The 22,061-nt window shown below is 41.3% G+C and overlaps 1 protein-coding gene across 1 annotated transcript; it reads left to right on the top strand.

Moving 5' to 3' along the window:
* The first annotated feature begins 1,392 nt into the window (after positions 1-1,392).
* Positions 1,393-19,384, top strand: LOC124133407 (pre-mRNA-processing factor 19-like). Its single transcript, XM_046497814.2, has 17 exons — positions 1,393-1,443; positions 3,066-3,215; positions 4,858-4,934; positions 6,106-6,163; positions 7,608-7,691; positions 7,968-8,041; positions 8,755-8,841; positions 9,200-9,241; positions 9,798-9,872; positions 10,241-10,316; positions 11,356-11,465; positions 12,455-12,610; positions 13,112-13,181; positions 13,895-14,056; positions 14,480-14,580; positions 15,232-15,293; positions 16,155-19,384. Exons 1-17 carry the CDS (start codon positions 1,425-1,427, stop codon positions 16,297-16,299), a joined length of 1,548 nt encoding a protein of 515 aa, XP_046353770.1. The 5' UTR covers positions 1,393-1,424; the 3' UTR covers positions 16,300-19,384.
* The last annotated feature ends 2,677 nt before the right edge of the window (positions 19,385-22,061 follow it).

The following is a 22,061-nucleotide window of genomic DNA, read 5'->3' as shown; positions in this document are numbered from 1 at the left end:
TCGAGTGAAACATGCTATATTTCACGAGACATGTGGAATATCCTATTTATTATATACTTTTTGTGTACTTGTCTACCAGAAAATTACGTATTTCATTACAAATGTAAAACCTTGAAACGTAAATTCTCCCTACCTAACACACAGGGACGATTCAACGAAAATATTCTTGAAAACTAGGAGACCGCTGTTGGAACGTCAAGTAACAAAAATCGCGTTTTGCGAAACGACTGATTGAAATTTACAGTTTATGAGGAAACAGTTTCGAGAGAATAACAAACGACGAAAAATGAGATTAACTCCATAAACGACCTTGTCAATGTGGACCTAACGTAAAACGTACTAAACAGTTTGTGTTCGGGCTAGTCACTTACGACAAAGGGAGACAACTTAAGGGCCGGGGTGTGTGTGTGTGTGTGTGTGTGTGTGTGGTGTGGGGTGGGGGTTGGGGGGGGGGGGATAAACTCTTGTATGACAAAAGTTCCGTCAAAGTGTTATGTTCACTGCAGTGAAATATCCAATTCTTGACCCGGATCTTCACGGCCTCACAAAACGTACACACGTGTGATATATAGCACGCTCTCTATAACCAATGAAAACATGTCCAACGTATCGTTTAGCTGAAACTAAACCCTTTTCACGTTTCTATAAGTCTAAGGTTTATCGGTCTGTACTGTTGATTCACGCACCTGCCCATATCCGCTAGTTGAATACAATTCAGTACATAATCCTGAATTGACATCGCCATGCGGGTTCACCAAGATTGTAACTGTCTGATATCGTGATTTTAATTGCTCATATGATTGCATATATATTCTCAAGACTGGTCTACCATAAATTACCATGAATTATTTACTTTCCCTTAAAAAGTACTTACATACACTACCATAAGCCCGACTTTCATAGTCCATTCTCACTTCCAAGACAGTTGTACATCATAAAATATGCATTGCTCATATTCGTCTTTCAAATCTTTGTTATTGGGCATTTGGAAAAAAAAACATGAGCAAACTAAGAAGGTGTTTGCATAAAAATTTTTTAAAGCTGCCTGTTGCAACAGAGTACAAATATCTGGGGACTATCATCTGGGGACACAACCTTTTTAGGAGTATATGCGTACTCCTTCACCACCTAATAAAGGCGTAATTAAGCATATACTCCCAAACGTTGTGTTCCTCATAATAAAGAAGTTGACATCCATAAATTCTCTTCCTTATGTGTATCACTTAATCATTATTCATCATTTTAATTATATCAGCGCTTAGATAACAGATCCGTGTGTCAAGAACAGTCTGTATAGCATCCACGTGACTGATTTCGGCGAAGGTTATTGTCTCTTTGGTTAAACATGTACACAGTTATCTCCCTTTTTGTCGATTATTTCGTTTCGTTTCAGCAAAACATTATAGTCACGTGACAAAACCAACATGGCGCTGTGCTGTGCAAGTGAGTGTTAAAATCTTTCGCATTATCCTCACACGCTTTATTGTCAAAGAATCGTTGTATATCATGATCGGCTTTATATTTTAAAGTAGCAAACATTTTGAAATGTTTTGAACAAGTCTGTAAATGTATTCCTTTGTTCTATTCCATAATAATCGATGTCGCTTTGCCGGTTAGCCATGCAGCATGAGTTTGATTTCAAACAAAACATGGCGAAACGCTTAGATCTCTTCAGCAACGTTGTGAAACTGTATCATTCTTCTAAAATGCAAATAAAAAAAATATAGTAACTAATTCTGTAAATTATATCACTTTCCAGTGGGTCACTAAATAGTCTTATTCACATGTTCTGAATATTCGTGAATATGTCCCATATTTTCGTCAGTGTTCAGTTTTCGGTCAATTTTCAGTATCTTGTTATATCCAAATGTACTTGGAGTAAGCTGTCAACACTGTCGTTATGATCTCTCTGCGCATATTTTTAGTATAATTGTTTTAGTAAGTGTATATATCGTCGTGTTTTTTGAGTCCCCATGAAGTATTTTTTTCCGATTATGCATCAAATACCAATCACAATACATAAGTTTAAATCTTACCTCTGGGAACAATTGTTTCTGTTAACACACGGATGGTCAAATGACCAAAAAATAATTTTGATAATGCCTTGTTGAGAGCGACGAGTCTATCAGGTGCCATCTGTTAACCATCACATCCCTTCATTATCGTCAAGTTAAAAATACATGCACAACATGATCACACAAATACAGACAGGAAGTTTCAAACAGCAGCCGATATGTTATCGATACATATGATGCATGATATTTCCCTTGAGTTTTTGACTGAAAAGTTGATATCGCTGTACTCCTAGATAATTTCCCTATCTATCCAGACACTTGTCATAATTTTTTTTATATTTTATCACGATTGAGCGTGTTGAGGAAATAACATGAATAACAGACCAGTAACCCATTCACTTCATGTTTCGACAATAGCGAGCTGACATGTTAACATTGTGTGTGCATGCACTACATTTCTATAGCATCTTTCTGTATGGGTTTTCTACAAGCTATACTCTCTGCCAGCGGAAATCATGTTGTTTTGCACCCTTGCACGAAGGATGCATTTCAAGTTTATTTGTATATACCATATATGATACTGTACTCCTGTTGACAAATGCATATGAAAGAAAAACAACGCTATCTTTGTTTTCATAGTTAATGTAAATAAGTCTCAATATCAATGTTTTACAGTCAGTTAATTCCCTAGCCTTTGGAAGATGGTGAAATTGTTACCTATTTGTTGTGTTTCTATAGGAATAAAATAAATGACAAGAAAATATACTCAGCTTTCTGTTTACCATATTTACAGTTAGCTTGTGCTTAGGTACATAGAAATTATGCAAACAGCCTGCCACTAAAGTAGCACTATAGCTATGATGACTGACTTATTTTGGGGATAAAACAACTCAACATGGAGTTAGATGATGATCTTGAATTCATGTATCTCTCGAGATGATTACCGGTAACCTGCTCAAGTTGACAACAGTTTGAATGCTTGAACCATGAGATGATGTAGATGCAGTGACAGTCGTTCTTTGTCTGATGTTGAATGACATCTTGTTGCAGTTAGTAATGAAGTACCCGAGCATCCAGTGCTCTCCCCAGTTTCCGGCCATGTGTTTGAGCGCCGCCTGGTGGAGAAGTACATCCAGGATCATGGCAACGACCCAATGAACGGAGAACAGCTGGCAGTGGATTTGCTGGTTGATATCAAAAGTGAGTTCCGATTGAAAGCCATGTCGGTTCAGTAAACGTAGTTGTTGTCATGGTCATAATTCATAATAATTGAATAACTTAATTAGTGTTATTACCCAAAGGGTTACAAATAACCCAAGTTCATAAAATTATTTGGGCACAAGTGCAAATATCATTTCTCGCGCACCAGTGTATTGTTTCCATCATCCGGATGGCATTGTTGAGGTCATTCGAATCTCACTGTGACGTAAGGACGGAATGACATCACACTAGAAACGTCATAGCTGTAAATTGTTGACATCATTCGACAAATTGTGGTTTGTCTAGGACAGTGGTGGTGATCAGTGCATTTTTTTTAAAGCTTAACAAATAAACAATTAACAAATAATAATAACAAAATAATTACACTTGCTCTCGCTCGGGAAATAGAAGAATTCTGACAGTCGTTTCGTAAAATCATTATGACACACATGCTCGGATAATAATCTCTATTCACAAGGACTATCACACAAAGGTGATCCCCTAATACTAGCAATAGCTGGGTGGGTTTGTGAGATCTTCATGGAGAGAGGCCCATTTCTGGTGTCCCCCACCTTGATGTTGCTGGAATATTGCTAAAAGCGGCGTAAAACCATACTCACTCACTCACTCATGGAGAGAGAGGTAATATAAGAGTAAAATGTCCGAAATAAATGTGAAATTTGGTCAATGTATCAATTTGTTTACGTTACGTTCTGTCTTTACTTGTACAGCAGATAGACTGTATGATGAAGCATGAACATTTTATTCTGTGATGAATCTTCAGACACATGTCCAGTGAGTTTGCTAAGACACACACCATCACCGAAGACCCATGAAGATCGGGGGTAGAATAGATCTTCAGCAACCCATGCTTGCTGTGAAAGGCGACTATTCTTGTCGTAAGAGGCGACTAGCAGGATCCAATTGCGTGGATCGATGCTCATGATGTCAATCGCTGGATTGTCTGACACAGACTCGATTATTTACAGACTGCCGTCATATCGCTTGAATATTGCTGAGTGCGGCGTTAAACAACAAACAAACAAACCATCATCAAAACTGTAAAATATCTTCAGCATGTTCAGGACATTTTGGATCACAATCACTCTGTCAAAGAATATTAATCCTCCTGAACCCCTGCACGTCTAACATTAGGCCATGTTTCCTTAATCTAGTGCCTGTTAACATGCTCAAACAGTTCTTGCAATTGGTGGAAAGCAAGTTTTGTCTAAAGCTTGTAAAGTGAAAAAGAAGTGAACATGGTGGTCTGAGAGATGCTTCATTTGCTGTAATGCTCATTGATCCATTGACCGGGGTAATAATAGTGTAGCGCTATGAGCATCCACTTGGTGAATGGAATCTGGCGCATTATAAATGCTATTATTATTATTATCATTGTTGTTGTTGTTGTAAAGAGCAGATGGGTTCAGGCTCTATGAGGTGTTTCCCCCGCATCTTTCATGTTAAATTAATAATCTCTATGATATTTTTACAAGTTGTTACATCTAAGTAGACACAATTTATGGATAACAACTTCTTTAATACTGTAAAGGCGACGTTTCGGTATCCATAAATTGTGTCTACTTTGTCATCCATCAACTTCTGAGTAATGCCTATCAAACAATTGTTACATCTATTTCAGCTTCTCCACTTGTTAAGCCCAGGCCCCCATCAGCAACAAGTATTCCGGCCATTCTGAAAGCACTTCAAGATGAATGGGTAATTCTGAATTAGCATTTCAATTTCTGCATCAGCTCATCTCATCTCATAGACATGGCCAGGATGCTATATCTCCTTCGATAACTATACACACAACAATGTGTCTACTATTTTGCACAATTTGCCTACAGTTGACTTAAAAACAATGTTTTTCGTGTCCAGTTGTTCTACAGCGCAGGTGACCCTGTGGCCTGAAGCATCACAATTTGACCAAATACCGTATTCGACGTAATAAGGGCCCAGGGCGCTTTCAAACTTAGAAATAGGGGGCTCGTATTAGAATATTATTTTGGTGAAAAACAACAGAGTTGAAAGATCATAAATTTCGTGGGTTATGCTGACAGTCTGAAATATTTGTATGCAGATATATTCTTCCAGAATTTAATTTCCCATAATTAAGGATGCATATAACACACATATTATACATGAATAAATAAGTCTTGTGTACATTGATCAATCGGAAGGGGTGCTAATTGGGATTGTTCACCAGCCAATATATTAGCAAATATTGCCACTGGAATACTGTTAAAGGCAGTGTTGAACCTAACTGAATCACTCACTCTTGATATGTAAGGGACACAACTCCTGTTCCCTTAATGCCTAATTGAGAACGTATTGGTTAGCAAAGGATCAGCAGAGGATTCTATCTGATTCTTTAAACTGGGGAGCTTTCTTCTCAATGTCTGTACAGTCCAATGGCTAGCAGTGATGTGATCATACATGACATCGCCACTTCGGGTAACATGGTAGCTGTGTGAGGGCATATGCCACACAAATGGTTGGTACAACAATTTCTACAGCCAGGACCTCTCCCGTCTGCCTAGTCAGAAACATCAGTAAAAGTATGTAGGTGCTAATGCAGGACAAGTATCCAAATCAGTGGTAGAAACTAAGAGTTTTAGTTTACTAGTCCTTATAATGATAACATAGCAAAACCCTTAAAAAAGGCAAATTTCGACTAGTCCTTATGATACATTAACTATTGGGCAGTTTGGCAAGGACTACAGGACTGGTGCCAATTTCTAGCACTGCAAATGTAAAACATATTTGGATTTTACTTATTATGACTGAAGGACTGTTTGAAGCTGGGGCAAACCACCTCACTTAATTGCTCCAGCAGTTGGAACAATTCCTGTAAGTCTGCTCCCTCCTAACTGAGTCCTTGTTTCAGGATGCTGTCATGTTACACAGCTTCACACTGAGGCAGCAGCTGCAGACCGCCAGGCAAGGTGAGCTATACATATTTACATGATGACAGCCAGGCAAGGTGAGCTATACATATTTACATGATGACGGCCAGGCAAGGTGAGCTATACATATTTACATGATGATGGCCAGGCAAGGTGGGCTATACATATTTACATGATGATGACCAGGCAAGGTGAGCTATACATATTTACGTGATGATGGCCAGGCAAGGTGAGCTGTACATATTTACATGATGAAGACCAGGCAAGGTGAGCTATACATATTTACATGATGATGACCAGGCAAGGTGAGCTATACATATTTACATGATGACGACCAGGTAATGGTGAGCTATACATATTTACATGATGACGGACAGGCAAGGTGAGCTTTACATGTTTACATGATAAAAACATAAGGGAGATCATGTTGCCTCGGGATAAATGCATTTGATATTTCCATAACCCAGATCACGTTAAATACTTTGTAAACTTGCACCATGAGAAACCCTGGATCAATAAAATGCAAATATTTGTGTTCCTTAAGATACATCAAAGTAAGAAAATCACTAGACAATCCTGCACAGTTAGTTCTCGACCTAGACAATGAAGAAGTATCATGTGTTGCTCCTCTGTTGATAAAGAAAGCAAGAAAATAAAACACTTGAACTGCAGTATTGGGTTACTTCCCTTGATGGCATTCCCTATCAGTGACCTTTGGACTTTGATAAGTCTAGTGTTTCAGGAAGAGTGATTGTGATGGCTAGTATCTCAATCAGTGTAATGTTAAACTTCCAAATCGTAACCAAATTATAGATATTTGAATGTGTCTGTCATGGTTGAGATATGTTCAGAGATTATTAGTTATAACTGATGTGCTCTGTCAGCACCATACCCGTTCTTGTGGGTTTCACCGAAGTGGTAAACGTCTGAGACCTGCCATCACTTGGGGCTTTCCTCCCACATTAAGCTAACACGCTGTGATATAACTGGAATACTGTTCAAAGCAGTTTTAAACCCAACTCATTCACTCACTACACTGTTAGTGTATAATAAGTATACCTTGTGTGTAATGAGTGTATGATTGGTGTATAATGAGTGTATACTTGGCGTATAATTAGTGTATGCTTGGTGTATAATGAGTATACTTTGTGTATAGTTAGTGTATACTTGGTGTATAATGAGTGTATACTTGGTGTATGATAAGCATACTTTGTGTATAATGTGTTTATGCTTGGTGTATAAGTATACTTAATGAGTGTATGAATGTATACTTGGTGTATAATGAGTGTATACTTGGTGTATAATAAGTATGGTTGGTGTATAATAAGTGTATACTTGGTGTATAATGAGTGTATACTTGGTGTATAATAAGTATACTTGGTGTATAATGAGTGTATACTTGGTGTATAATGAGCGTATACTTGGTGTATAATGAGTGTATACTTGGTGTATAATGAGTGTAATTATTGTCTTCTATTTTCAGAGTTGTCCCATGCCTTGTACCAGCACGACGCCGCCTGTCGTGTGATCGCCCGTCTCACCAAGGAAGTTACGGCTGCCAGAGAAGGTATGTTAGAGCTCCAGATAGGCAAACTAACCCCCATGACCCAATTAATTTGGTGTTGCTTGCAAACAAATACGCATAAAGAAATTTGATAACTCAATACTATGTGAAGAATGACTCGAAAGTTTCACCTAAGTTAATTTAAAGTACAAATGGTAGTATGAGAAGAAAATGATGACACTTATCTGTATTAATATACTATTAATATCATCTTTTGATCATGTTGACAATGTTCTAACATGCCGACGTGTGTGATGGTGTAGTCTTGTCGTGTTTCAGCCTTGGCCACACTGAAGCCCCAGGCTGGTTTGCCAGCAGGGCCCGGAGGATACCCACAACCAGCACAAGCACCGGTAAGTTGATGATTATTACTGAACCACATTGGATGCCACCCAACCCTAAATCAGTGGCTCCGTGGAAATCCGGGGTCTTCAGCAACCCATGCTTGCCGTAAAAGGCGACTATGCTTGTCATCAGAGGCAACTAACGGGATTGGGTTGTCAGGCTCGCTGACTTGGTTGATGCATGTCATCAATCCCAATTGCCTGGATCGATGCTCATGATATCAATCCCTGGATTGTCTGGTCCAGACTCGATTATTTACTGACCGACGTCATTTAGCTGGAGTATTGCCGATGCGTCATATAGCTGGAATATTGCTGAGTGCGACGTTAAACAACAAACCAACCAACCAACCAACCATAATCAGTGATCCATAGGGGCGGTCGGGTAGCCTAGTGGTTAAAGCGTTCACTCGTCACGCCGAAGACCCGGGTTCGAATCCTGACATGGGTACAATGCGTGAAGCCCATTTCTGGTGTCCCCCGCCCTGATATTGCTGGAATATTGCTAAAAGCGGCGTAAAACCAAACTCACTCACTCACCCAGTGATCCATAACCAACAGTCTTGGGAGCAATATCCCTTCAGCTCTGATTTTGCTGGTATATTGCTGAGTGAGCATTAAGCAGTGGACAAAATCATCTGATCTGCTGAAATGTCATAAAGCCTGCGCAGTGACTACCTGTCATATTTCGTCGGTTATATTGCCATGGTTCTTATCTTCAGGCGTACGCTGCAGAAGCTGGTCAGGAGGGGATCCAGCCCGACAGTCAGATGGAGGAGGTCGGCATGTCAGAGGAGGTCATTCAGAAGGTCAGTATCTTGATGCCTGTGTTTCGACTTCCTGCAGTGACGCCAACCATTACAATTTGTTGCGATATTTTTAACCAATTTCTGCCAATACTATTACGGGAAATATCTTGGAAATTTTAACCCATCGAGTTAGATACCAACATGTTATTGTATATTTACTGTATTATTAACGTTTAATCAAGCAGTCAGTGCAAGTTAGTGGTTGTTACTGTATAATAGATTGACTTTATTTCCAGATTATTCCTGAATTTGTTTATCCTTGTTTATAACAATCTTGTTTTGTATTTTGTCGAGCTCAATGTCATACTTCATGTTAGTTCATGGTGTTTTATATCAACATCTTTTCTTTTCCTCCCAGCTGTCGGACCGAGCTACACTGCTTACAGCGGAGCGTAAGAAGGTATGTTTGTAATTTAACAGTGTTTGTTGGAGGATGTATTCAATGTATTTTGAGTTTGGAAGTGGGAAATATACTAGTAGCCTAATATATGTCTGTAGATGTTTAATGGCTGAGTTTCTTGCAATAACTCATCCTTATTGGCTCTCGGTTCCTTCAATAGTATCAAAGTTACTGTAGACCTAATGAACTATCTATACTCATCATGTTTATATGGGGGCGGTCGGGTAGCCTAGTGGTTAAAGCGTTCGAAGACCCGGGTTCGATTCCCGACATGGGTACAATGTGTGAAGCCCATTTCTGGTGTCCCCCGCTGTGATATTGCTGGAATATTGCTAAAAGCAGCGTAAAACCATACTCACTCACTCACTCACTCACTCATGTTAATATTGAAACATGGAACTTCACATGTGTGAACTTGTAAGATTGTAATCAAGTATGTGACTTACTTCACACAGGTTTGAAAGACCTTAAAATTGAAACTGAGTTCTGTATGATCACAGATTGTCTGTGCCCATGACTGCCCTCATCATTGTCTTTCATCTTGTCTCTTTCGCAGAGAGGCAAAACAGTTCCCGAGGGTTTGGCCACGACAGAAGACATCCGTCAATACAGACAGCTGGCTTCTCACACTGTAAGAAGATGTGTTATTAAATCAAAATATTTTGGTCTTTTGTTGCTTAAATTAAGTTTGTTTTCAACATGTCAAAGTACATTCTATAAGAAATATTTATTTGGGTGAATTTTTGGTAAGTGCTAGTTGTACTAGGCTGTGTGAAATGTTCTTTCAGTGTATTAAAAAATATATAACTTTCTTGTGTCCACTTTGGTTGTTTTGCTTCATGTAAATGTCTTTTACACTGGTACCTTTGTCGCTCTAGATGTTTCTCTTCTGATAGTCTTCTGTTCTTGTAACACTACAGTGAATATAGAAAGATTAATCCTCTGTATTGAAATGTCTTTGTTATTCCCAACTCGACAACACTGTTTCTGATATTGCAGGGTCTTCACAGCGCCAGTGTTCCTGGTATTCTATCGATGGACCTCTGTCTCCGGGATACGTCCAGGATCGTTACAGGTGAGACAGACAGTCGTTTCATTGCATGTCCAGCTGTGATAACCATCTGAATTAATAACCAATTTCGGTTCATACTTTCTGTAGACTGGAGTATCTGCAAAATACTTTCAAAGGGCATTGATTTATGCTATTGGCCATCTTCTCTTCAAACCTTTGAAATAAGACAGTTTGTCATGCATTCTTGATTAATAGTTCCAAATGTCAGTTTTGCTATTCTGCTTTTTTGGAATTCTAAACCAATCCTTACCTTCCTGCAGAAGCAGCCTGTCTAGTTGAAACAGAGATTAACCAATGAATTGAAGTATTGCAAGTTTAAATGTGTCATTACGATACAAAATATGTGTACATGTTTTTGTTCTGTGTCTATTTTCCAATGGTAGTATTTTCAAATAATCTGGCCTCATAACCACTCTGGTTAACATTACCTGACTGTCCAACGTAAAACAAAGTGGTGTGAATCTGATTGCATGATAGCGTGATTAGAACAAGCCTACTTTAACACGTTTGACCCATGAAAATCCGGGGTAGAATAGGTCTGCAGCAACCCATGCTTGCTGTAAAAGGCGACTACGCTTGTCGTAAGAGGCGACTAATGGATCTGGTGGTCAGGCACTCTGACTTGGTTGATGCATGTCATCGTATCCCAATAGCGTGGATCGATGTTCATGATGTCAATCACTGGATTTGAGACCAAACCACGAAAGAGACAGGCTGCACATGGATTTCTCAGTTGGAGAATAAATCCCTTTTGCCCCACTTTGAAGCAAAAAGCCGAACACTTTTTCCTAGTCAATGAAAGTCACATGACATAGCACAAGTTAACCTCAGTTCAATCAAACAGCTGTTTTCTATCCGTTTTAAATTTGTTGAATTCCGTCTCATTGTATAAAACCTCATGTTGGATGCATTAAACTCCATGTACCCCTCGTGATACTGCTACAACTTATAGTATCACATAGATATCGATACCTGATCATGCTGAGGTAGCCGTGTTGTGACACCCCTAATGAGTCTGACACCAAAATGCCATGTGTTCCAGGGGGCAATGACAAGAACGCTGTGGTGTTCAACAAGGACACGGAGCAGGTGATGGCCATCCTGAAGGGACACACCAAGAAGGTCACCAGCGTCATCTACCATCCAGAGGAGGTAATCAGCATCACCATCCTTCTGTTTACTGAACGATCTGTGAAGATCCGGGGTAGAATAAGTCTTCAGCAACCCATGCTTGCCATAAGAGGCGACTATGCTTGTCGTAAGAGGCGACTAACGGGATCGGGTAGTCAGGCTCGCTGACTTGGTTGATGCATGTCATCGTATCCAAATAGCATGGATCGATGTTCATGATGTCAATCACTGGAGTGTCTGGTCCAGATTCGCTTATTTACAGACCGCTGGAATATTGCTGAGTGCGGCTTTAAACAACAAACAAACAAACAAACAAACAAACAAACACATGGTACACATGGTACCTGTGTTATCTGGGTTTTCCCCACATTAAACTCGCCTGCGTTAAAATTACTGAATAGATCGAATGTCAAACTCACTCATTTCTTTACTTTCTCCTTCATCAGTGCCTGGGGGCACGGGTGGCACAGTCGTCTAAGGCGCCGCGATTCGCTGTGCAGAGTTGTGTCCCTTGGGCACGCCAGAAACCTATGATTGTGGGTTCGAATCCCGGTTCGCCCCAGTTATGTTTCTAGGTTTGTCAGCACCATACCCGTGCTCGTGGGTTTCACCGAAGTGGTAAACATCTGAGACCTTCATCGCTCTGGGCTTTCCTCCCACATTAAGCTGACACGCCGCGATATAACTGGAATACTGTTAAAAGCGGCGTAAAACCCAACTCACTCACTCACTCATTTGTGCCTGGTGCCCACTGATATGCAGGATTATGAAGCTAATTTAGCCTGATTCCATCACACACAGATCTTGTAGAAGCTTATATCATAATGCCATACACAGGATAACTGCAGTCACCCAGATATGTTTTATGACGTATCTTTGCTATGAAATATTGTACCACTCTCCAGTAATCACTGTTGGAATGAGATTGTCAGTATCGATATGTTATGGTGATGATGTTGTATCCAACATCAAACTGACCTGTTTCTGACTCTGTTTACCATCTGCTTCAGGAACTTGTGTTCTCGGCATCCCCCGACTGTACGATCCGAGTGTGGGGCATCACTACGGCCCAGTGCGCCCAGATCATCCGTGCCCACGACTCCCCGGTCACCGGCATCAGTCTCCACGCTACAGGGGACTTCCTGCTCAGCTGCTCACAAGACATGGTAAGCCGCTTCACCCCCTGGGTAGCTCCTACTGACGGACATGCAGGTGGGGGGGTAGCCGAGTGGTAAAAGCATTTGCTTGTCACACCTCAGGTTTGATTCCCCACATGGTTTAAATCCGCCTTTGAAATTCATGATATTCGACAAGACTGTGACAACTAAATTATGCTGAGGACAAGTAACAATCCAATGATGGTAGTCCTGTTACTAGTAGCATTTGAGGGCTATAGCTCTGAACTAGGTCTTAATGCTTCAATTTGGAAATTGGAGCTGAATATGACTAAGGGAAAATGTGAATAGTAAATTTTTTGTCTTTCAGGACTTGCAAACGTTTGAGGAAATTAGGTTTTCTATGACTTACAATGTGTGACTTTTTGTAGTTAATGTTTTCAATCAGTAATTGAACAGTCTGGTTGTTATTCTTGGAAGAAAAGTTGTTTTTCTTTATCTGTCAGCTGTACCTAAGTAAATACAATGTGTCTAACTGTTGTTGTGTTCAAGCACTGGGCTTTCTCAGACATCCGTACAGGCCGTGTTCTCACCAAAGTCTGCGACACATCATCGGGATCTGGTGAGTTCCTACTTGGCTAGTGCCACTCCCCACACTGATGTGTTGTTATGATGATAGTTTGTCCTCTTGTGTGCTTCCAATCTCCACGCAAGTAGACAGACCAACAGTACATGACATATTGTTAATGTGTTTTATTGATATGAGTGTATAGTGAGATTGCTTTCATGGCTCCTTTGGGAGAAAAAGCTTTATTTTCTCTATGTATATAGACTACATGTTTCTGACCCTAATTGCTTACCCTACCCTGGTGTCTGTGTGCTGGCGTGGGATGTGAGTGTCACACAAGGTGATTTTCTTGGTGTGGGAAGTGTCTTGCGAGGTGTGGGATGTGTCTCACAAGATGTCTGTGCCCTGATGTAGGGTGTGTGTGTGTGTGTGTGTGTGTGTGTGTGTGTGTGTGTGTGTCACACAAGGTGTCTGTGTCCTGGTGTGAAGTTTGTGTGTCTCACGGGGTGTCTGTGGGATTTGTGTGTTGTGTTGTGTTTTGTTGTGATTGTAGCTTAGTGTTTAAGACCAAGGTCAATTTACCAGTCCTGTAGTTGCAATATGATTATGATAGAGATAATTACATATGACTCATTCTTGGTGTCCCTCTCTGGATTCTGTAAGACCATCAAACTCAGTCTCTCTCCTTCCCTCTCTCCTTCCATCTCTCTTTTCTCTCCCTCCCTCTCTCACTCCTAGACGTGACTTCTAATGTTGTGTGTCTGCAGCCCCAGCGCTGACATGTGCCCAGTTCCATCCTGACGGTCTCATCTTCGGCACCGGCACGGAGGACTCGGTCATCAAGATCTGGGATCTGAAGGAGAGAACCAATGTGGCCAACTTCCCTGGACATCAAGGGCCCATCACCAGCATCGCATTCTCAGAAAACGGTAACTGGACAATTTTAATGTCAATATTCAACATTGACAGAAGGCAATGTGTAGGTTTCACTGCATGGCATTTAGTGGCTGCGACTTCTCGAGACTTCCACTAGCATGTGGATCAGATCACAATGATACTTTTGTTGTCAATCACTGGATTGTCTGGTCCAGCCTCAATTATTTACAGAACGCCATCATATAGCTTGAATATTGCTGAGTGCGGCGTTAAACAACAAACAATCAAAGCAAACATCTGTTGTTACAGAGTGTATGACTTATATCCCTTACTAGCTTGAAGGCAATTCTTGAGAAATATTGTTTGACCTAGAAGCTCCATGATATAGCTAACTATAAAATTGACGGAAAGTGACCATTTCTCTATACAGAGTTGGATGATGGGAGTTATAGTGTTTCCTCATTACTTGTTCCTAGGTTACTATCTGGCCACCTCTGCTGAAGACTCGGTCGTCAAACTCTGGGATTTGAGGAAACTGAAGAACTTCAAGACAATCCAGCTTGATGACAGTTATGAGGTAAAATAGAGTTGTCTAGAAACACTGCAATCAACCCTGAGCATATACAGCGATGTTGTGGTTATTTGTCATGTGCAGGCTGCATAATATCTGCATAATATCTGCATAATATCTGCAAGACATTGTGTTTAAATGGTTAAATGATTAAATGGAGGGCTTGTCTCTTAAGTGGTGTCACACAGCTAATAATAATCTTTGGTACACTGTCTTTGAGCCTGTCTGTATGGAAAAGGCAATGATCCCATCCCCTCACTGTATCAGACACTGTAGATATGGTCGGGGCGGCGGGGTGGCCTAGTGGTTAAAGCATTCGCTCGTCACTGACAATGGGTACAATGTGTGCAGCCCATTTCTGGTGTCCCCTGCCGTGATATTGCTGGAATATTGCTAAAAGCGGCGCAAAACTATACTCACGAACGAACAAACGAACTCATGACCGATATGGTAGACATGGTAGATGATCTTCTAAACCCTCAAATGAGTAAATCAAACTTCCACCGGATTGTTACAATATATTCAGATACTGAAAATAGCTGGCTTGGTATCAAGGGACTAGTTCATGACACAACATCTAGTATTGTCTGCATGATGCATTGTGTATGCAGGCCTCCAGCCATGACTGTGTTGCATATCTCTCATGTCCATCTGCAGGTGAAGAGTCTGACGTTCGACCAGAGCGGTACCTACCTGGCTGTGGCAGGATCGGATGTCAGGTAACTTGATGTAGTCACATGTGGTAGTGACAAGTCTGAATGGGCTTGTTAAGAATGGCTTGTGTCGTATACATTACCTGTACTGACGACAAGCTTGATGCCTTTACCAATTCATCCAGTTGTCATGGTAACTTGTGGGGATTCCCACACAGATTAGGTAACCAGTGCCTGTGCATGTCTCCCTGTGGGGATCCTGGGACAGACTTTGTCTCTTGGCGTGTCTCCCTTGTGGGGATCCTAGGACAGACTTTGTCGCTAGTGCCAAGGGCTTGTCTCCCTTGTGTGGATCCTGGGACTGGCGTAATCTTTAGTGCCCTTGGCATGTCTCCCTTGTGGGGATCCTAGGACAGACTTTGTCTCTAGTGCCCTGGGCTAGTCTCCTTGTGGGGATCCTAGGACAGACTTTGTCTCCAGTGCCCTGGGCGTGTCTCCTTGTGGGGATCCTAGGACAGACTTTTTCTCTAGTGCCCTGGGCTTGTCTCCCTGTGGGGATCCAGGGACTGTCTTTGTATCTAGTGCCCAGGGCGTGTCTCCCTTGTGTGGATCCTGGGACTGTCTTTGTATCTAGTGCCCAGGGCTTGTCTCCCTTGTGTGGATCCAGGAGAAGAGTATGTACCAGGTAGACTTGGCATGCTTTGTTTCCTGTTTATTTTGGTAAATGGTACCCAGTACCCTATGCTTGTTTAAAGACCAAAATGTTGCCACAGTAAATAGCTACAATTATTTATTTTACTACAGTTTTGAGCAATGTTCAGTCACTCACTCTGTAAATAATATTTTTTTGTCATGTTCCATTTACTCTGTTGTCCAATATGAAGTGATGTCATCATGCATGTCACAGCCATAATTGCTTTGTTCCAGAGCGTACCTGTGCAAGCAGTGGAGTGAACTGGCGGTGTTCAACGACCACACAGCAGCGGCGACCGGCATCCGCTTCGGGGACAACGCGACCTTCATGGCCTCCTGCAGCATGGACAGATCCCTCAAGTTCTTTGGCATGCCTTGAGTTGGGAGATCATGGGTGTTCATTTGTACAGATCTTGATAAAACTTGCTTTTATCTGTGCTAACAGTCTTGTGAATAGAAAATCTCCACTTCTTTTAATAAGAGGATAAAGTCAGTGCCAACTTCTCTCTGTGCCTAGTGCTGCACAGACCTACCTAAGATCAATCAATCTCTTAATCCATTTTTCTGAAAGGCACTTTGATACGTTCATATATTCTTCGTTAATGTGAAAAGCAGATCAGCCTGTTTCATGAATTGTTAAATATTGTTTGGGCAGCTTTTTTTGCAAGTAAACAGTACACTGGGACAACATTTTGAAAACGGATGTAAATTGCTTTCATGTTTTTACTGCTTCATTGGGCAAGAAAAACAGGATGTTCTTTTAACCTGAAAAAGCATAAATATGATGATGAATTAAGCTTGTCTTTGTACAGTGAAGTATTATGTACTCTCTGAGCTGATGGCTCCGTAACAGATTGAGCGATGCCTATTCACAAGGCTGTCTTTGATACAAGTGTCAGTAGGACTTGTTAATGGTAAGATAACCATCAACCACTGTATGTATTCATGAAGAGGGGTTTCATGCCAGGGTGTTTCAAGCTAGGCGGTCTTAGTCTTTGAGACTGCCATACGATCTGACCCCTGACCACTGACCCCCTTAGTACACATGGACCCCAAATATTAAGCAAAATGTGCCCCTCGACATTTACACTTTTGCATCCCTTCATCCTTCACATCATCATCAGGTTGCAGCTAAGCCAACTGCTTTCCTAGTTTGTTAACAGATGTGGAGGATTCACACAAGCGTTGTTCGAAATTTAAGCACGAAAGTGAAGACATCTCTGTCTTAGTGGTAAATGAGTACGAGTCCTTAGATTCACAAGCTGCAACAGCAGACTTCATGGACCAAGGAGCTCCTTAAGTTTGAATTTGTATAGGAAGGCGCTATTGCTAGAGAGACATTTTCCTTGAGTCAAGGGACCAGTTACACAAAGTGATCTTAGCGTTACCATTGTAGTAAGTCTATGTTAAAGTATGGGAGATACGATTTTAGCGCTAAGACTTTGTGAGACAGGCCCTTGCTTTGCGGACTCATGACTCTGCTAAGATGGGATCCATGGGTAATCCCTGTTGTTGGCAGACAGCAGGTGCCCCTCATCCCTTTAAACAGCGGTCATGTGATTATCATGTGGTTATCATGATTTTCATGTGGTCATGTGATTATCATGTGGTTATCATGATTTTCATGTGGTCATGTGATTATCATGTGGTCATGTGGTTATCATGATTATCATGTGGTTATCATGATTAACATGTGATTATCATGATTATCATCAACGGCTGAAGAGAGATGAGCCTAAGCTTGATGTGACCATGTATTCATACACAAGTAAAGCCTGTTTTGTTGAGGTATTTCATTGTATCAGTTGTTAACATGCAAGTTCCGGCTCATTTTGGATGATGGCCATTGATGCGTTATGTACACAAACTTTTACCTTTTTAACTAAGAATGTAGATTTTGATGAGAAGTTCACATGTTGTTTGAAATGTTGGTTCTCTGACAATGAGGGGCGGTCGGGTAGCCTAGTGGTTAAAGTGTTCGATCGTCAAGCCAAAGACGCGGGGTCGATTCCCAACATGGGTACAATGTGTGAAGCCCATTTCTGGTGTCCCCCGCCGTGATATTGCTGGAATATTGCTAAAAGCGGCGTAAAACCATACTGACTCACTCACTCTCTGACAATGAGACTGGAGTACGACATGACTGTTCCTCATTTATTGTGAATTGAATTGAGTCACAATCTTTCACATGAACCAGTGAGCATTGTGACAAGCCTTGCTGATGTAGGTGGTTTATATCTGTTCTTGTACTTAACTGACAAATAGCACTGTTGCTGGTGTAGGCGTCATAGGCTTAGTGCTGTCAACATTGGGAGCATTTGACTTAATTCTGATTAAAAATAATAAATAAAAATAAATAATTAAATTAATAAGTTGTCCCCCAGAATCATCGCATTAAACTATCATCAGCACCACACTTTGATAATATTGATTGTTTGCATCATAGGGAAGGGTGATCAGGGGTAGAAAAGGTCGTAAAAGGCGACTGTGCTTGTCGTAAAAGGTGACTAACAGGATCGGGTGGTCAGGCTCACTGACTTAGTTGATGCATGTTATCGTATGCCAATTGCGTGGATCGATGCTCATGAGGTCAACCACTGGATTGTCTGGTCCAGACTCGATTATTTTCAGACCGCCACCATATAGCTTGAATATTGCTGAGTGCGGCGTTAAACAACAAACAAACAATAGCCCAGTGGTTAAAGCATGGACATTTACACTGACGACCTGTGTTTGATTCCCTCATGGGTAGTGAGTGAAACCTGTTAGTGTATCATGTCGCCATTCTGTGTTCATAAATACACTGCACCCATTTGTACCGTAATCGTTTTGAACCCGAATCCTTTGGCATGATGCCAAAATAGCCATCCAATCAAATAAGCTCTGTACAAAGTTAACGATAGGGATGCAAATAGTGTTGATTATGAAAATAGAGTGCAAATTGATCCATTCAAGCCTTCCTTGCGGTCCGAGTTATGGCTTTATATTGGACTGTTATTGTAGTTAGGTCACTTCAGACAGGAAGCTATTGAAGTGATGGGGTGCAGGGTATTTATTGTGATGAATGGAGATGTCATACCCTGGATTACTGAGGATGGTAACTGGTGTCCCCTGCCTCTATATTCCATTGTCATTGAACCCAATTCACTCCTTGAGATACAATATTTTTCATGTTAATTTTAATATGTCTTGATCATCGTACACCTACCCTGGGTGTTTGTCCAACTGGTGGTTGTAACAGATTCTGGCTCTTGCTTTCTATGTTAATATGTGAGGGCGATTTCAACCTGCTGAACATGTTCGAATATTCCATTTGTAAATTGGTTCCATAGTCATGTTGGAAGGAGATACATTTTGCTGCAACATCGAGATTGGGCAGAACTGGAAAGTGCCCTGAAAACCTTCATTTATGTTTTCTGTGACAGTAAATGTCAATTTTAACAGAATAAATCATGGTAATTTCATTTTTGGCTTTGTTGTATTGAGAATCCACCCGAGCGTCTTTCCGATATTAATATCTAAAGAGGAAGTGGTGAAAGTTACAAATACCCGAGGCTTGCAGTCATTGATATCAGCAACCATCCATGCTGTTTGATGGGATGACTTGTAGTTAAACAAGTCACTGAGCCTTACAGCCCGTCCATTAAGTCTCTAGGTAGGACAGTCATACGGGACCTTGAAAAAGGTGGCCTGGTCATCAAAAGCACCTTATGCTTCAAGGGTGCGTTATATCCATTGTTTCGAGGGCTCGTTATTCCTCATCATGATGCCAGCACCGCAGGTTCCACGAGAGGTGAACCCGTGAAGATCCTGGGCAGAATAGGGCTTCAGCAACCTGTGAAGATCCTGGGCGGAATAGTCTTCAGAAACCCATGCTTGGCGAAAAAAGAAAAAGGCGACTATGCTTGTCGTAAGAGGCTATTAACGGGGTCGGGTGGTCAAGCTCGCTGTCTTGGTTGATGCGTAACATCGTATCTCAATTGAATCGATGCTCATGGTATGAGTCACTGGATTGTCTGGTCCAGACTCGATTATATACAGACCGCCTCCATATAGCTGGAATACTGCTGAGTGCGGCGTTAAACAACAAACAAACGAGAGGTGAGAGATGCACGGTTTTCGATTTTGCATTCTCGCCCAAGGCGCAGTGGGTTCGTGAAACACGCCGTGTACGCACAGTTCAGCCCCCCGCCGAGAACGTTGAAATCCATATCACTGGAGTTGGAGGCTCTCACCTACATATACATGTAATTCGCTGTACAGTCTTGCTCCTGTTAACAACCCACGACAGAAGGATTGAATCCAGATATATTCTTGTTTAGTAGGCAGTATACCCGTGGTCGCGAGTTGTAAAGTTATTTCCGTTGTGAAGTCGTTATATGGCGCACATTTGTAGATCTAGCAATGAGTTTGAAATAAATCCTGATCCACACAGATTTGAATGATCAACTCCAACGCTGAACCAAGTTTTGATGATGGACTAATTGATCATTACGGCAATTATGTACTTTGACAACGGGACAGGCAAACTGTGGGTTAATAGATTGAGCAACGACCAGGGCTCCGTTTCACAATATAGATTATCGCGGGAACAGGTTTCTGAAAGGAGGGCTTTGTTCGGTGAAATCCTAAAAAACCTCGGCTCCACTCGGTTTATTCCGCTACCTACATAATACCCACAGGAGCATTCGTGTCCAACTCGTGTTATTCCGGGACAAGCCGAATAGCGACTCGTGTCCCTCTCGTGGCCATTTTTGCGACCGGGTTCCGTCTTAGCGCAAACGGGCATACCTAAAACAATTGTCAACTTGTTGCGCAATGGTTCACATATATTTCCCCATATATTATTTATATTTCAGATGCAATTAGAAGCACATCAGGACATGCGAAATTATACAGTATGATTGAACACATTTAACTGTGTCTTGGGTATATTTTTAGATGCAAGACATATGTAAAAACAGAAATTATTTCTGAGAGATTCTTTGACAAAGAACTTGAAATCAAACGCGCATTCTGATTGGTTTGTCGTATTTTCGCACATAACATTCATCGATAGGGGGACGAGTCTTCTTGCAGGTTACGGAAAGGGGCGAGTGGTGACGAATGCCACAGGAGCAATGGAGTAGTGATATTCATCGTAAACCGTATCACGCTAGAGCCCGCCGCATATAGTTCTCATAACAGACGATGCTCAGTTCCCATCAAAAGCTATAGTGATCATCATTTTTTAAGTGAAGTGGATGTTTTCCGTAGTTTTTTTGTACAATGTGTATCATCGACAGAATCTGGGGTCGGACACATGAGACCGACTTTGACACAATTTGTTTACAAGATAGCATTAATTTACGCTTAGATGTCGCGACCACACTTTCAAATCTGGATCTTCTTTTGCGAATATGTGAAACGGTAAGCGTTCAGGTTGCAATGACTCTTGGTCATTTCATGCACAAAACAACAGTTATTTGTCGAAACGAGCGAGCATGTGGCGCACACAGGAACTCGTAATTGGTCAGTCAAAAAAAATATACATACCCTCTCTATGTTAGTAGAGAATTCTTACATATAGGGGGTATATATTTTTATTTTCTGACCAATAACGGGTTCCTGTGGTGGCGCAGCTGTCAAACAAGAAATCGCGGTACAGCTTTTGCGTCATTATTTGGGGCTTGGTCCTTCAATGTTCACGTGTTGATCGTGATCTTGCAGCCAATTAACGTAGCGTACCACACATCATGGCTGTCTTTCCTCATCTGAGATTTGAATATTTTCTGTCTATCAGCATCATAAACAGAATGGCAGTATGTACAGTCGTTCGTCACTGGGGTCATGCTAAATCGCTTTGACAAACAGTCGACGCAAATATTGACAAAACCACTTTCGTGGTGGATTAGAGTACATTACGTTAATACAGTCGGGGAAAGAAAATCCTTGACCACTGGTCTGGAATGTTTTTTCAAAGTGGCTGCGTGCTATAAGGTCTAATGACACTAAGTGGTTGCACAGTGAGATGACATCAAAGGGTCAAGTCAACGTGTTGACCGCAACATGTCACGTGACACCCTCCATGTTGACAGGTCGCCTAGCTCTGATCTTGTAAAAGATTCAGAAATCCATGTATGGGTTGAATCGTAGTAACCA

Source organism: Haliotis rufescens, unplaced genomic scaffold, assembly GCF_023055435.1.
Source record: "Haliotis rufescens isolate VD_foot unplaced genomic scaffold, xgHalRufe1.0.p SCAF_21, whole genome shotgun sequence".
Lineage (NCBI taxonomy): Eukaryota > Metazoa > Mollusca > Gastropoda > Lepetellida > Haliotidae > Haliotis > Haliotis rufescens.
The sequence above is the reverse complement of the archived record's forward strand: the minus strand, read 5'-3'. Positions and strand labels throughout refer to the sequence as shown.